Genomic DNA, 17,600 nt, shown 5'->3' with positions numbered 1-17,600 from the left:
TAAATTCACATACTTTCTATAATTTTTAAAAGCACTGATGAAATTTTTATTCTAATTAAAATAATGTGTATTTTATTAAGAAATGCCTTAAACAACAGTTTCTACTGAGGATACGTTCTAGTACTTCAGTTTATGTCAATATGTGAACAGTAAAATGTCTGAGATCTAAGATTTTATTTAAAAGTAAAATATTTAGAAAAAGACTACAATACTTAACATGTGACCAATAAGCACATTTTATCTAAATAACATGCTTTTTGTTTGTCTTTCAAAGTAAGGCATATTTATTATAGACAACTTGAAAAGTACGGGAAAAATACAAAGAAAATTAAAATTGTATAATTCTTTCTCCAAAATAACCAGCTCTTTTTAACATTTAAGGTACTCTTTTGCAGTCATTCTTCCCCCCCAATATGTTTAATTAGGAAACTATTAATAGTTATTTGTTGATATGTCCGTTTAAACATTTATGAGCTTAATGCATAATTAGTGCTTTGACTTTTTCCTAAAGCAAGGAATACGATTTATGATCATGGAAAAAGAGAAGTACTTGCGCTTCAAGGTATTTTGCATATGTTATCAACCTTTCTATTAGAATATAAACTTAGGAAATTATACCTACTTATCTCCCTCTGATCCCTAGATAATTTATGGGTAGCTAGATATTTAAGCTTAGCATTTCTTTTCTAGGTGTGGTTGACCTGCCTGAGGAAAATCGGGAAGCAGCTTACAATGCCATTACTTTACCTGAAGAATTTCATGACTTTGATCAGCCACTGCCTGACTTAGAGTATGTGTCTTCTTTTAAAAAAAATTGTTGACTTGGTCTACAATAAGCAGTAGTATTAGCTTCCAAATGTATAGTTTTCCTTGGAATGTTTTACATTAACAGGTAGCTAAAATGCATATATATGTTTATTTAGGATAGTATATAAATATGGAACATAAAACCTAGAAAGTGGTTCTTCTGTAAGAAAATCATGTGGATGTCAGCTTTAACACAGCTAAGATGTGAGAGTTTTGACAAGCTTAGGCCAAAGCTTACGTAAACTGAAACAGTCAGATATGCTAGTTACATAATGATAGCAGGGAATGTAAACTGTTGCTTCATGATATTTTTCAGAGTTATATATTAAAGTCAGCTACTGGTTTGGCCAGGCTACACTCAGAGCCATAATTCTGTTCTGGTTTGTTTTTATTTTTGTTGTAAATGAACATGCGAGATAACTTTTTATGAAGAGCAACAAAGGGTCATTGCCATGACACACATTTGAGAGGAGAGAGTTACACAGAGATGGCTGTTATAGCAGAGTACTGTAGTATGTTTCCCTTTTCTCAAGTCCTTACAATCCAGCTATCATGCCATGATGTTGGAACTTGACTATAGCTTTCCAAGTGACTTATTAGCATAACTGACAACCAAGAAACTCTACACCATTACAGATTTCTCTGCTTTTTGAAATGATCTGTGGCTTCTAATTAGACTGTTATGACCTATTTTGTTATTGCATGTGTGTTGATTAGCTGTAGGCTCTATCTAGCTATTTTACTTTTTTCTCTCTTTTTGACATTTTATTTGAAAATTTTTTATTATGGAAATTTTTAAACATAGCTAATAACTAGAGAAATTAGGATTATGAACCTTATATGTCAGTTATTCAGCTTTTTAAGTTACAAGTATATTGCCAGTCTTATTACATCTATGTTTCCCCAGCTTACCTCACAACCCCCACCAGATTATTTTAAATCAAGTAACAATAATCTTACTTCATCTGTATGTAGTTCGATATTTGTCTCTTAGAGGTAAAGAATTTTTAAAGTCTCCATGACACATCACACCTTTAAAAAAATTATCAGTTATTCCTTAATGTAGACATACCTTGGAGATACTGTGAGTTTGGTTCCACCGCAGTAAAGCAAGTTACACAAATTTTTGGGTTTCACGGTGCCTATAAAAGTTATGTTCACACTGTACTGTAGTCTATTAAGTGTGCAGTAATAGCATTATGTTTAAAAAAGCAGTGAGCTTATCTTAAAAATACTGCAAAAAAATGCTAGTGATCATCTGAGTCTTCAGCAAGTTGCAGTTCTTTTGCTGATGGAGGATTTGCCTCCGTGTTGATGGCTGCTGACTGATACAGGTGGTGGTTGCTGAAGTTTGAGGTAACTGCGGCAATTTCTTAAAATAAGACAACAGTGAAGTTTGCTGCATCAATTGACTCTTTCATGGGAGATTTCTTTGTAGCATACAGTGCTACCCGATAGCGTTTTACCCGCGGTAGAACTTCTTTCAGAATTAGAGCCAATCATCTGAAACCCTACCACTGCTTTATCCACCAAGTTTATGGAATATTCTAAACCCTTTGTAGTTGTTTCAGCAATATTCACAGTATCTTCATTAGGAGTAGATTCCATCTCAAGAAACCACTTTCTTTGCTCATCCATAAGAAGTAACTCCTCATTTGTTAAAGTTTTATTCCAAGATTGCATCCATTTAGTTACACCTTCAGGCTCCACTTCTAATTCTAGTTCTCTTGCTTTTTCCACCATATCTGCAGTTACTGCCTCCACTGAAGTCTTGAACCCCTCAAAGTCATGCATCAGGGTTAATGTTAATTTCTTCCAAACTGTCTGTCTATACCACTGAAACTTTCTCCATATGAACAATAAGGTAGTTTTGTTTTCTTATTCATGTTCACTAGAGTAGCATTTTTCATTTCCTTCAAGAACTTTTCCTTTGCATTCACAACTTGGCTGTTTGGTGCAAGAGGCCTAGCTTTTAGCCTAAATCAGCTTTAGACATGCCTTCTTCACCGAGCTTATTCATTTCTAGCTTTTGATTTAAAGTGAGATACATGTGACTCTTCATTTTACTTGAACAAATAGTAGCCATTTTAGGGTTATTAATTGGCCTTATTTCAATGTAGTTGTGTCTTAAGGAACAGGGAGGCCCAAGAAGAGGGAGAAACATTGCAGGGGTCGGGGAGGGTGGGAGCAGTCAGAACACACAGAACATTTCTTAAGTTTGCCCATATTATTTGGGCATCCTTTGTGGCACTCCAAAATAATTAAAATAGTAGCATCAAAGATCACTGGGCCAGGTGTGGTGGTTCACACCTGTGATCCCAGTGCTTTGGGAGGCTGAGGTGGGAGAATCGCTTGAGGCCAGGAGTTTGAGACTAGCCTGGGCAATATAGTAAGATCCTGCCCCCCTATCTCTACTAAAAAATAAGGAAAAAAATTTTAAAGATCACTAATCAAGATCACCATAACAAATATAATAATGAAAAAATTTTAAATAGCATGAGAATTACCAAAATGTGACACAGAGGCCTGAAGTAAGCTTGTGCTATTGGAAAATGGCACCAACAGACTTGCTTAAGGCAGTGTTACCACAAACCTTTGGTTTGTTAAAAACTCAGCATCTGTGATACTCAGTAAAACAAAGTGCAGTAAAACAAGGTATGCCTGTATGATAGCCAGTCAGCATTCAAATGTCCCCAATTGACATGTCGGCTTTTTTTTTTTTTTTTTTTTTTTTTTTTTTCTCTCCCCCAGTTTGAGTTGAGGCTAAACAAAGTCTACAAACCGCATCTGGTTGATATAGCTTATGGGTCTCCTAAGAATCTATTACAGCTTTGCCACCTCCTATTTTTTTTCCTTGCCATCTATTTTTTGTACAGACTTGGTCAGTTGTTTTGAGGTATTAATGTTCTGGATATGGCTGATAGTGTTTAGATTGGTGTTTAGCATTACACACTTTTATTTAGTATTTTTAAACTATATGAGAGATTATTCTTTATTAGAGAAAGAAACTGAGTCTCAGGGAAGTCAGGGAACTTTAGAGTTTACACCGGCTGTAAGTTGCAGGGTCCTAATGAAAACCCATGCCTATCTAGCCCATCATTTCTAATTTTTCCCTCTGTACTTGATTTAGTGACTTCTGCATATTACATTGTATTTGCTGATTATTGATGCTTTTCAAATTTAAATACAAGTTAATTTCCAAATCACTTACATTCTTGGATTGTACTGGAATGTATGAAAGTATTAAATATTAAGGCTTCTAAAACTTGGTGGGTTATACATATATATTTTTTTAATTTCTCTTATAGAGAGAATTGGGATTTTTTTTTTTCTTATAAATAGACTTGAAACTAAAATGTATTTGACCTTCTTTTAAAGTGACATCGATGTGGCCCAGCAGTTCAGCTTGAATCAGAGTAGAGTGGAAGAGATAACCATGAGAGAAGAAGTTGGGAACATCAGTATTTTACAAGAAAATGATTTTGGTAAAAGAGAAACAAATTACTAGCCATTAATTGTAATGTTATATTGTGTTGCTAATAGCAATTTCAAAAGAAAACCAGACTATAGACAGAAAGACTTAAAATTTCATGTAATGCATTTTCATCAAGAAAAGAATTTGGCTTTCTACCAGTAGATTAAGCATTATTTTCATACTTAGAGCTAATTGTTTACCTACTCTTCTTCCTATATACAATCATAGAACCTATATATTGATTTCTGCAAGGAGTCCCAACACTGAAGTGGTGATCACGTTTAAACCAACCATTTTGGAACAGTTAGTTTCCCTATTATACTTGCTATTCAAAAACAGGTATTCAAAACTAGTAGCAAGGCATATTTTTTAAGAGGCAGGGTCTCTGCTGTGTTATCCAGGCTGGAGTGCAGTGGCTCTTCACAGGCTGGATTATAGTACACTACAGCCTCGAACTCTTGGATTCAAGTGATCCTCCCACCTCAGCCTCAAGTAGCTGGGACTACAGGCACATGCCACTGTGCCCAGAACCAGATTCTTTTCTTGATAAAACACAGTATAACGGGAAAGTTTCAGCTGTGACTGTTAATGTAACTTACATACATATTTAGAGTTTATCAAACATATTTTAGGATCATTTAAATCTAGATCTAAGTTTGAATTTGCTAGTCATGCCCCAGTGTTGTAGCTGTGTGTAATTGAGTCATTTTAAAAAATTTAGATGCTAAAGATTTCAAGTTTAAACTAGATATTTTAACATTTGAAGATAAGACTTCAGTAAGCAAATGTGACATAATTATAATAAATCATTAGCTGTTTTCTTTTTATCACAGTGCTATTTCTAATCTTTCTAAACTAATGACAAATTAAAATTTGTTTAGGTGATTTTGGAATGGATGATCGTGAGATAATGAGAGAAGGCAGTGCTTTTGAGGATGACGACATGTTAGTAAGCACTACTACTTCTAACCTCCTATTAGAGTCTGAACAGAGCACCAGCAATCTGAATGAGAAAATTAACCATTTAGAATATGAAGATCAATATAAGGATGATAATTTTGGAGAAGGAAATGATGGTGGAATATTAGGTATGTGAGAAAATGATGGTTATTTGAACATAAACAGAATTTCTTTATTAAGTTGTAAAGTTTTGGAAGCAGTTGCTAATTCTGAGTCTTGAACAGCTTTTAGATATATATGAGTGAATTGTGATCAGTTGGTTCAATGAGACATTTCGGTAAAACTAGCCTCTTAAAATGTTGTAACAAAACCTAAATATGCTTATCTCAGAATGCTAAATTTTATTAGTACTTAAAACTGGTCTGTTTGTGTTTGATAGCTGTGTTAAGTAAATATTTTTTAAAATAGATAAATGAACTAGAAAGTACAAATGCAGAACTAAGTGTTTTATACTTTTATAAACTACCTGGAGGAGAAACAGATAAAAATTGAATATATGTTTAAATTTTATCCCTTTTAACATAATTTTGTTTTTCCATTGATTGGCTATTGTGGTTTGGCATTTCTTTTTCAAATTATAACTAACTTACATTCCCTATTTCAGATGACAAACTTATTAGTAATAATGATGGCGGTATCTTTGATGATCCCCCTGCCCTCTCTGAGGCAGGGGTGATGTTGCCAGAGCAGCCTGCACATGACGATATGGATGAGGATGATAATGTATCAAGTAAGCATTTCATGTTCAGTGATTCTGGGGATGATTGTATGGCATCCAAAAAGATACTTACAAAGAAGATGACAAACTAAAAGTCGTAGTTTTTAATGAATTATAAATATCTTTAAGTACAGTGCTTATGATTACTGGTTCTGATTCTATGTTTAATCTTGCACCCTTCCCCATTTTTTTGGCCAAGTCTGGCAGGGCTTTCCCATTAACTAGAAAAATATTTTTTCTTAGTAATAACAGGATTTCTTTCCATTTCATGAAAAGATTTTTCTCCTCCCCATTTGTGGGATACATATTATATACGAAAGCTTTTCGTGACTCTTTTTTTTTTTTTTTTTTTTTTTTAAATACAGTGGGTGGGCCTGATAGTCCTGATTCAGTGGATCCTGTTGAACCAATGCCAACCATGACTGATCAAACAACACTTGTTCCAAATGAGGAAGAAGCATTTGCATTGGAACCTATTGATATAACTGGTGAGCATATGAACCTTTAGATTTATACAGCATGCAACATAAGGTCCTATTTCTGGTTTTTGCCTGTCTACTGATCTGCTACTGTTGTATTAGATAACTAGGCTTTTTGCTTTTTTCTGTTTTTTTTTGGCCTGTCTACTGATCTGCTACTGTTGCTTATTTAACTGGGCTTCTTGCTTTTATGTCACAGTCATCTGTCATAGTCTTTCTTCTATCCAATTATAATTTTGAGTATTTTGTAGAATGTCTGTGCAAGTTGCTGTGAAATACAAAAGTATAGAACAAGCTTTCTGATAATGCATATCTTAGTCTCCTGGGTTCCCAAAAAGTTAGCAGCTTACTTGTGTAACAACTGGAAAACATTGGAAAGCATTTTTCAATAAAGTACAATTCTAAATGCTGTGCAGTTGGGCTACGAGCTGGAAAAAACTAAAAGTATTCTTTTTAAAAAAACAAAACTGGAGGCACCAGTGGTGGCTCACACTTGTAATCCAGTACTCTGGGAGGCCCAAGCAGGAAAACCAGTTGAGGCCAGGAGTTTGAGACCAGCTTGGGCAGTAAATATACTAAGACCTGTCTCTTCAAAAAGAAATTTTTTTTTAAATTTTATGTACTCTTAGAATTTGCCTTTTTCCACACATTCTGAATAAAGAAATTTTTTTTAATTTAAAAACTGGAAATGTCAAAATTTCTAGAATAAGTAATCTTTTTCTTGTAGTTTTTTTAAGTAATATTGCAAGACACATTATTTAATTTGCGGAAGGCTGCTTCCAAATGACAGACAATTGGAGATAATGGGGATATAAAACTTAACAATTTCTGGATGGTTTATGAGGACAGTAGGGATAGAATACTTGAAATTGATAACAGTGTAATTTAGACATAGTTTTTACCTTTACGTAGAAGAAGGTTACCCTTTTGGATTTCCCATTGATGAGGGAAATGGGCAATTAAGTAAAATATATACTGTATTAGATTGTGAGATTAGAGAGAGACTCTTACTGTGTAACATCTTTTTGTATTTTTTTTTTTTTTTAAGTGTTGAACCAAAAACCTTTGGGGTATGTCTGACAGGGTGAAATCTTGAGGATTTTATTTAACCCCATGAGATTTTCTGCATTTTAAACAAGTGAGGCAATACAACCTACTTGTAAGTTGTAAGGATTAGAAATGACTCTTAAATTGTCTAGGATGGAGTTACAGGTCTGACTGGGCTTGGGCTTGTTTCATTCTATCAAGCAGCTTCCACAACTGCCATATGTGAATTATAACTTTTCTAGTAAAAATAACAGTATTTACAATCATTAAAGAAAACTCAATCTGTGAGTTTGAGTGATGGGCCCTGTTTCAAATGAGAAAATGAGCCCAGCTCTGAAGAGCATGATATGTTCATTGTTTACAGTATAAAACTACATAGGCAAAAATGTATTGGCCCTTGCATCATTTTGCTTATTTTGTGCTAAAAGTCTATACATTCATTCAGCAAATTTTTGTTGAATGCCTGTTGTGTTCCAGCCTCTCTTCTGAATGGTGGTTGGAAAACATCAGTTAAAACATTCTGTCCTCATGAAGTTTAACTTTTCTGCTAGAGTCTGTGTGTGGAAAAGCAGGGGAATATAGTCAGTCCAGATCTTGTAGCTGTGCGTTCCATGCTGGCCTCTCAGGAAAATGATCTTATTTTTTATTACCATTCCAGTTAAAGAAACAAAAGCCAAGAGGAAGAGGAAGCTAATTGTTGACAGTGTCAAAGAGTTGGATAGCAAGACAATTAGAGCCCAACTTAGTGATTATTCTGATATTGTTACTACTTTGGATCTGGCACCGCCCACCAAGAAATTGATGATGTGGAAAGAGACAGGAGGAGTAGAAAAACTGTTTTCTTTACCTGCTCAGCCTTTGTGGAATAACAGACTACTGAAGGTAATACAGTTTGCAAAATTTTTACTTCATATACATTTTGAGCATCTAAAAAAAAAGATTCTAAAACCTTTGAATCATTTTTGATCAAGTATTTTGCAACTGTATGGCACATTTTCTTTTTTCTCCCTTAAATCACAGCGTACTGGGCATAACTTCATCTGAAATATATGGATAAGTGAGACCTGCATTTCTAAAAGATGTAAAATGAATTTTCCTTACATTAAAAAGCCACTGACGTGTTTAATAATACTTCTCTCTGTAATAAATTATTAGTTATATCGTCTTAGTGTGTTTTACATCTGAATTCTTAATGTTTTCTGAATGAAACATGAGTGGTTCTCCTTTTTCCACAGTAAAGAATTCTGGCTTCAGGAGGTTTTTTGGTTGTTTTTTGTTGTTGTTTTCCATTTATAGGCTCTTTTCTGCCCACATTCCACAGTATTCCAAAATAAGACTCACAGGTGTCTGGTGAATGAAGCAGTGCTGTTAGGCTATTCTGTCTGAAGTTGAGATATGCACAGAACCTATTGATTTTACCTTGTATTTAGAATATAGTAACGTATTCTAAATCTAAAGTATCCCAGAGCAACAGAGTTGTGCTCTTTGTTGTAAGCACTATCATATAATTATTTTTAAGAAGGTCCTTAAACTATTTATTCTTTGACTCAGTAATTTCATTATTAGAAATTTTTCCTAAGGATGTAATTCAAAGTGTGGAAAAGCTATCTCTGTGAAAATGTTGATTACATTTTTGTTTACAGTTTGAGAGAAGCCTGAAATAATTTTAAAAGTAGAGGAATGGTTCAAAATGAAATATTATGTAGCCATTACAAGTAGTTTAAATGAGACCAGGAGCAGTGGCTCATGCCGGTAATCCAAGCACTTTGGGAGGCCGAGGCGAGTGGATCACTTGAGGTCAGGAGTTTGAGACCAGCCCGGCCAACATGGTAAAATCCCGTCTGTACTAATAATATAAAAATTAGCTGTGTGTGGTGGTACACGCCTGTAATCCCAGCTACTCAGGAGGCTGAGGCACAAGAATCACTTGAACCCGGGGGGCGGAGGTTGCAATGAGCTGAGATTGTGCCACTGCACTCCAGCCTGGGCGACAGTGCGAGACTCCATCTCAAAAAAAAAAAAAAAAATAGTTTAAATGATAGCTAATAAGGTTACCATATATAAGGGAAGAAAACACTATTTAAAGCTATTTTGTATGAGACCAGTTAGGATGAGTTTTAATTGATGAATATGAAAATAAACTGCAGGCAGATAAATAGAAAACCCCTTAAGGTTGTGAGATAATGGATACAGTTTTTTTAGTTTATCTAAAATGTCTGCAGTTATAATTTGAAAACTCATTGAAAATCGTTTTCAGATGGAATGAAATGTGAATATGATAAAAGCCATGCTAAATTATACGCTTACATTTATTAGAACATACCTTTGGAAGATAGAAATCAGTGGTGACTTTTTAATTAGATTTTATAATTGAAATTTTTCCTTTTTTTTTTTTTAAAGCTCTTTACACGCTGTCTTACACCGCTTGTACCAGAAGACCTTAGAAAAAGGAGGAAAGGAGGAGAGGCAGATAATCTGGATGAATTCCTCAAAGAATTTGAAAATCCAGAGGTTCCTAGAGAGGACCAGCAACAGCAGCATCAGCAGCGTGATGTTATCGGTTTGTTCTGTTGGAATAGTTCCTTGATGAAGTTCACATGAGTATTTGGCTTAAAATTTACCTTTATACTGTCAGAGTGAAAGAAATGAGGAATCAAAGATATACTCAAATGTTTGGGCAGGGAAATGCATTGGATCTGATTGCCTTATTTAAATATGAAGCTTCCTGTCTTTCCAGAGGTTTAAGGTTCAGAACTGGCAGGGTAGATAGTCTGCTAAAGAATTGTCCTACATTGTACTGGGGGTAGGACTTGTCCTTTTAAGATCCCCTTCCCCTTTACGTATATTGCTAAAAATTGAGTAAATCTTTATGGAGCTAAAATTTTATCTGGCCTTCTTCATTAAAGAAAGCATTATGTATGTCTTAGTGTACTAGTTTAAAAAATAAATAGTTCTATAATACTGTTCAAAACTGTATGACCTGTTTTCTCTTCGTATGACCAATTGCAGATGAGCCCATTATTGAAGAGCCAAGCCGCCTCCAGGAGTCAGTGATGGAGGCCAGCAGAACAAACGTAGATGAGTCAGCTATGCCTCCACCACCACCTCAGGGAGTTAAGCGAAAAGCTGGACAAATTGACCCAGAGCCTGTGATGCCTGTAAGTAAGCAAATCTATCCATTAAGTCATTTGAAGGTATTCATACAGTCAGTAGCAAGTGGTATTTAGGGAGGCCTTTTAAAGTATCTTGGTTTTGACAGAAAATGGTAAGGAATGAGTCCAGAGGAAGAAGAGCAACAGGATATAGACAGTCCACTCCGAGTGAGAGAATATGTTCTGGGAGTCGGTGCAGTCTTTCCTGACTCTTTTTGAATAGTATTGCTTTAGAGTGCTCCAGAGGGAGCATCCTTGACTCTGAAGTTGGTTCTGATTAATTATTTGGCAAACATTCCTGCATACCTTCAGTACTAGGCGGTTTTAGGTCATCTTATTAAGTAATCAGAATAAACTTCAAATACCTGAGGAAATGTAAAGCAGTGTCTGTCTGCTTCATTCGAACTTTGACTACCATTGAGTTCAGCTAGGATAGGAAAGCTAGGCAACTATGAAGGAGGAAATAGGGTTTGGTTTAGGGCTTTCCAATCTTAAGTCCATAGAATAAATGAATTTGAGCAAAGGGAGGCTTTTAGATAACCTTAGGCTTCTTGTTCAGCCTCCATCAAGAATACTCTGCCAATTTGAAGAACTAGTTTTCTGTGCCCTCTGGTGGTAAGAGTTGTCAATAAGAGCATTTTTCTCTATGAGCTCAGGAATAGGAACACAGTAATGAGTAGGTGACTTTCATAACCACCCTCCTTCTGGTAATTCTTTGGTTTCTTTTAAAGACTTTGGTTTTAGTGTTCTTAACTCTTTATATAAAGCCTGAGAGAAAATAAATATAGAAAGTGGACTCAGAAAAGCAATGTCCTCACTCCTATTATTTGCCGCCATGAGACATTCAAGACTCTCAGAGTGAAAGCTTATGATTTTTAAGTTACAATATGATAACCTTACAGAAGCTTTAGTAGTTAAAAAGCATTTGACTCCTAAAAAGTAAGTATGAAAATGAAACGTGGTTTAGGATAAGCAGTCAGTTTCTTTGGTAAGCTACTTCAATGTAGTTTTTTAAATCAAAAAAGATATATACTGTAATAAATTTTTGCTGTGGGGAAGTATGGAGACACAATCTCAGTATTTCTTTTCGACTAGAAAACTTCAGCCACTGTGTATTTTCGTATTTAAAATAAGCTACTTTAAAAGCATACATCTTAAATGGACTTATTTGTATTGCTTTAAGCCTCAGCAGGTAGAGCAGATGGAAATACCACCTGTAGAGCTTCCCCCAGAAGAACCTCCAAATATCTGTCAGCTAATACCAGAGTTAGAACTTCTGCCAGAAAAAGAGAAGGAGAAAGAGAAGGAAAAAGAAGATGATGAAGAGGAAGAGGTAAACTAATTAATAATTTTCATTCCAGATTTAGCAAAAACCTCCAACCAGCTTTTTTATTTTTCATATTGGGGCTAACTTAATTGATGTTGAGCATCAGAGTTATTTAAAAATGTTAGAATATAAGAAAAATTTTACCAAATTCTTTGTAGTATCGATCATCATTAGGAACATCAAATTTTACACTGTGCTGTAACTCAGTGGCTCCCTTTTGGGCTTTTGAAGGACATGGAATTGCCCTTACACTGATTTCTTGCTTGGCTTCTAAATTGCTTGTAGCTGCTTTTACTATCTTGTGGTCAGTGGTCGATTCTTACTGCTGTTATCATCTGCTTCTGATAATAACCTTTTCTGTATCTGTGGTGGCCTGGAAATCAGATAACCATATGTTTTCCACTTGTCTGGGTTTTGTTTTTGTTTTTCTTTTACTTGGACCAGGGTAAAGCATAACTTTGCTAAAACACTTAGACTGAGTGAAGGCTTAAATGACTTTTTCTTTTTACAAAGTAAGAGGTGTTTTAGGAACCAATTTGTTTTTCCTGGGGCATGTTTACACTGTTGAAGGTCTTTTTTCTTCTTCTTCCTTATTTCTGGGTCATTGAGGTGGTTGTTTAAGACTTAGAACTTATTCTTCTGTTTGATACTCTATCGGATATGTTACTTAAACCTTTAAATTTAAAATAAGGTGTCCTTTAGGTAGCATTGAAGCTGTTTAAATTTCTTCAAGACCAAAAAAGGTTATGGATTGGATAAATTTTCATTAGCATCTGTTCTTAATTCTAATAATAGTGCTTATCTTTAATATGAATACCTTATTTTAAAGCCAAAATTAGCTTCAGAGCTTCTCCTACCTATGTGTGAGGATGTGCCATTTTCTCAGACTTAGTTGTAAATGAGTATTAAAATAGTTGTGGTTTCCGTTATGGCTGGTATGTAGTTTCACCATAGCCTGGGAACATCACAGCTGCTGCCTTGTACCCACCTTGGACTTTAAAAAGTCATTTAGGCATCATGTGGCTGAGAACTAGGTTGCTCAAGTGAAATGTATAATAAGGATTATAGCCCATTGAATTTAAAACACCATATAGACCAATAATAAATCCTCAACTTAGGTAGTCTGCATGCTCTTTGGTACTGCTCCACAGTGAGATTAGGAATCTGCCAGAACATAAGTCGTCTAGAAAATCATGTTGCAATATTTATGTATGTATATTTAGTTGAAATAAACAGTATATTTAGTGGTACAGTTGATTTATATCCTGAGGTTCAAGAGGGGCCAGTAACCAAAAGCTCCATGATCAGCAGCAGTCCACAGACCACATAGTGTGTGTAGATAGCATCCTTATAGCGCAATATAGAAGCATACTTTCAGCCAAATGTTTGCATGCACGTAAACAGAGGACTTTGCCTTGTAATTTAAGAAAAACAAACTCTTCAGTTTGTACTCTAGATGCTAAGTTGATTGCTCAGCAGCATTAAGTACAGTTTTCTATTAGTTCAAAATATACAATCTCAAGGTAATTTAGGAGCTTTTAGGAGATGTAGAAATACTTCATTTTGCATTGGACTTGTTTTGTCAGCTTTTTGGGGGTCATTTTTATTCAGGATGAAGATGCATCAGGGGGTGATCAAGATCAGGAAGAAAGAAGATGGAACAAAAGGACTCAGCAGATGCTTCATGGTCTTCAGGTATTGCTGCTGTTGTCTTAGAGGAAAATGCTTCATCAAAGGCTTTTGGCATTGTTCCCTGAAAAAAAAAAGTTAGATGCTGGAAACAGAAAGCATACCTTTGTCAAACTTTTTCCAAAACTACATTATTTTTAAATGTTTAATTAAATACATAAACTGTTAGGCCAAGAGTAAGCCTGAAAAGCATGCAGGAGAATGCTTGTGGTTTTCCTGAAAAGCAGAACCATGGTGACATACTACACAACTCCTTTGTATGCCTGCACCTTCTTGTTATTCGTTGAGTAAATCTAATGTGCTGAATCATTAAATTTATTGGGTCATTGTGTAGCATCAGACGTTACTTTTCCTCGTGCTTTAATGTCCTAGACATAGACAGGGTATCTTGAACGTCTGCAAAATGCCAAGCAAGTTGCTCAAGGTTTCTTAAAATAGGACAGTTGACATTTATTTATTTTACTTTAAAAACTATAAGGGCTAGATTTTACTACTATATTACGTTAGCTGTCTAAAGAAATTGGTTATTTTAATAATACATGTCAGAACAATTGTGCTGGTTTCTTGGACTTATTTGGATTTTAGATGTACCATAACATACTTTGGCCTTTTACCCTCTTGATTAACATAAGAATCACATACTATTTAAAAAAGTGCAATCTTTGTCCTGAGCAGAATATGTAGTTTGTTTTTTTCCAGTAACCAAAATTAGCATCTGTGTTAGTCTGTTTTGTGTTGCTCTAAAGGAATACCTGAGTCTGGGTAATTTATAAAGAAATGAAGTTTATTTGGCTCACAGTTCTGCAGACTATACAAGAAGCGAAGTACCAGCATCTGCTTCTGGTGAGGCCTCAGAAAGCTTAGAGTCATGGTGGAAGGCAAAGGGGGAGCAGGTGTGTCACATGGCAAGAGAGGGCACGAGAGAGATGGCTAGGCTCTTAAACAACCAGCTGTGGTGTTAACTAATGAGCAAAAATTCACTGATTGCCACAGGGAGCCATTCATAAGGGATCCACCACCACCCCCATCCCCACCCTGTGACACAAACACCTCACTAGGCTCCATCTCTAACACTGGGAAATCAGTATTTCAGCATGAGATTTGGAGGGGAGAAATTCTCAAACTGTATCAGCATCCTCACTGAATTACTACTTTATTATACAGATTAAGTTACCCTTTTTTGGTTTTATTTCAGCGTGCTCTTGCTAAAACTGGAGCTGAATCTATCAGTTTGCTTGAGTTATGTCGAAATACGAACAGAAAACAAGCTGCCGCAAAGTTCTACAGCTTCTTGGTTCTTAAAAAGCAGCAAGCTATTGAGCTGACACAGGAAGAACCGTACAGTGACATCGTCGCAACACCTGGACCAAGGTTCCATATTATATGAGGAGCTAGAAGCATTATAGCTAGTGTTTGATTCACTAGAGTGCTTACAAATTGCCCCCATGTGTAGGGGACACAGAACCCTTTGAGAAAACTTAGATTTTTGTCTGTACAAAGTCTTTGCCTTTTTCCTTCATTTTTTTCCAGTACATCAAATTTGTCAATTTCATCTTTGAGGGAAACTGATTAGATGGGTTGTGTTTGTGTTCTGAGGAGAAAACAGCACCGCAAGGACTCAGAAGATGATTTTAACAGTTCAGAACAGATGTGTGCAATATTGGTGCGTGTAATAATGTTGAGTGGCAGTCAAAAGTCATGATTTTTATCTTAGTTCTTCATTACTGCATTGAAAAGGAAAACCTGTCTGAGAAAATGCCTGACAGTTTAATTTAAAACTGTGGTGTGAGTCTTTGACAAGAAAAGAAAAAAAAAAAAAAAAAAAACACGTCTTTCCATCAGTAACACTGGCAATCTTCTTGTTAACCGCTCTCCTTAGGGATGGTATCTGAAACAACAAAGGTCACCCTCTTGAGATTCGTTTTAAGTGTAATTCCATAATGAGCAGAGGTGTATGCGAGATTGTGTTAGGACTGATAACCTTCAGCTACAAAAAGATAGGACTGACCTGGTTTAAAGTGTTCTATTTTGTAAATCATTCCATTTGAGTCTTTCTGATGAACTTGGCTATCCTGAAATCTGTTATTTTAGTGAGGCTCCAAAATAAGCAAAGCTAGGCCTGATTAGAGTAGAGTGACTATTAAAAAACATAACTTTCTAGGAGCTATAAATCAAAGTTTTAAAAAGATGTTTGGAGATATTTGAGTATTCAGATCATGAAAACAGAAATTGCCCTGCCTACTACAAGGACAGACTGATGGGAAATTATGCACCTGATCAACTTAGCTTTTAAGCAGACGATGCTGTAAAAACTAATGGCTTCTCTGATATTTATTATAAGTTTTAGTACTGATCTCCTTTTCCAGTGCTGCACACTCCTGTGTTTGGAACTTTAATAGCGTTGCAACGAAATCCTGTATCCAGTTTCCTGTAATTTAATTGAAGAAAAATACATCCAAATAAAGACTTTATTATTAACAGACCAGATAGCATCAGAAATCATGTGACTGTTATGATTATCAGAATATGTCTTAACTTTTTAGGGCAAAGTTAACACTGAAAGTTCTAGCTTAAGTGTTGAAACTTTTGTGGGAAAAAAAATCACTTTTGAAACTCAGACTTCAGTGTATACCCAATAATTTAAAATTATGTGAAATGTTTTAAATTTGTGAACTCATAATTACTGTTTTAATGATTCAGTTTCTTGAGAGTGGTAATTGTATAAAATTGCTATTGCAGCTTTATATTCAATATGATGTGCCTGTAAACCAAGGAGTTTTCCCCGTTTGTAAAAAGACATTGTAGATAATTGAATGTTTGATTTTAGAAAGGTCATTAGTTTCTTGTTACACATTTTGTTAGTCTGGTTTTTGTTGCTTATCGGGTTTAATATTGTTCTTGAAAATAGTTGATGCTATGTTATGTATAACTTTTCTAATAAAAGTTGTGTTATAAGCTGTACTTTTTTGAGTATTCATTATTTAGTTGGTGGTGGTCCCCAAGGGAAAGTTGGCTGAAAAAGTTAGTAGAGCCAAACACCTCATTTGTTTGCCTTATCTAGAATAGTTATCCATACAAACCAAATGAATTTTTCAAAAGAGGTCTTAGACTAAAAAATGGAAGACAGACTAGTTTGTCTCCAACCTTGTTTGTTAACAGAACTAGGTGATCTGAAATTTTAATAAATATATAATTGTTATGTGTGAAGGTATTAAGAGTAAAAATGAAACCAACAAATGGCTGGTACAGAGGAAGCTTTGGGACATAAATATATCTAACTGCTAAGTACATACAAACTGACATGCTATGTGTGTACATCCTTGGTGCTCCAAACAAGCTAGGTGGGGAGGCAGGTACTAGAAATAACCTGGGTCAATCTGAGAAGCCTAACTGAAAACCAGGACGTTCAGTAACCTGACATGTACCCACTTTTACATTCTAGCTTCTGACTAGGCCTGTTGCCCCTGCCCCCCCCCCAGCCCCCACTATGAGCTTTAAAGCCCTGAGATTTTATGGTTTAAACCCTGATTTGAGTGTAAGTTTGTTGCTGTTTTTAATAGAAAAAAATCGGATTTTACTAAGCACCAATTATCCTGAAACCCAAAGCAGCTTGAATTTGGGGCTCACTGCCATAGATGCCTCTAGTAAAGAATTATGATTAATGTGAAAGTGCTGAGAGCCTAGAATACAGCATGCCACATACCTGGGAGAAATTCAGAAAGAAAAGATTCTCAGATGATAAAGAGCTTTTGCTAAAATTTAAAAGATGGCTTGGCATAGTGAGTAAAGTGAAATGATGTTTAGCTAGAGCGGAACCATGCGTGTTTGAATTCAAAGGCCTAGGTGTAGACAGTAGAATCCAGTCTCTTGACTGTCCTGAAACTTGGAGTTACCAGAGTGGTACAGTGGGAAGAGCAATGGGCCACAGGCCTAGGCCCCAGGCTGT

General features: G+C 35.5%; 1 protein-coding gene across 2 annotated transcripts in view; it reads left to right on the top strand.

The window, feature by feature from the left end:
- Positions 1 to 16,615, top strand: part of RAD21 (RAD21 cohesin complex component) — a 29,098-nt gene extending 12,483 nt beyond the window's left edge. For both annotated transcript variants that reach the window (XM_032760302.2, XM_032760304.2), the window contains exons 4-14: positions 691 to 790; positions 4,186 to 4,292; positions 5,164 to 5,370; positions 5,847 to 5,972; positions 6,326 to 6,448; positions 8,145 to 8,368; positions 9,887 to 10,046; positions 10,496 to 10,644; positions 11,822 to 11,971; positions 13,577 to 13,660; positions 14,850 to 16,615. In XM_032760302.2, the coding sequence (XP_032616193.1) occupies positions 691 to 790; positions 4,186 to 4,292; positions 5,164 to 5,370; positions 5,847 to 5,972; positions 6,326 to 6,448; positions 8,145 to 8,368; positions 9,887 to 10,046; positions 10,496 to 10,644; positions 11,822 to 11,971; positions 13,577 to 13,660; positions 14,850 to 15,041 (1,622 nt within the window). In that variant the 3' untranslated portion in view covers positions 15,042 to 16,615. The remainder of the gene's footprint in view (positions 1 to 690; positions 791 to 4,185; positions 4,293 to 5,163; positions 5,371 to 5,846; positions 5,973 to 6,325; positions 6,449 to 8,144; positions 8,369 to 9,886; positions 10,047 to 10,495; positions 10,645 to 11,821; positions 11,972 to 13,576; positions 13,661 to 14,849) is intronic.
- The last annotated feature ends 985 nt before the right edge of the window (positions 16,616 to 17,600 follow it).

This window comes from Hylobates moloch, unplaced genomic scaffold (assembly GCF_009828535.3).
Source record: "Hylobates moloch isolate HMO894 unplaced genomic scaffold, HMol_V3 SCAFFOLD_9, whole genome shotgun sequence".
NCBI lineage: Eukaryota > Metazoa > Chordata > Mammalia > Primates > Hylobatidae > Hylobates > Hylobates moloch.
This window is presented reverse-complemented; position numbering and strand designations above follow the sequence as displayed.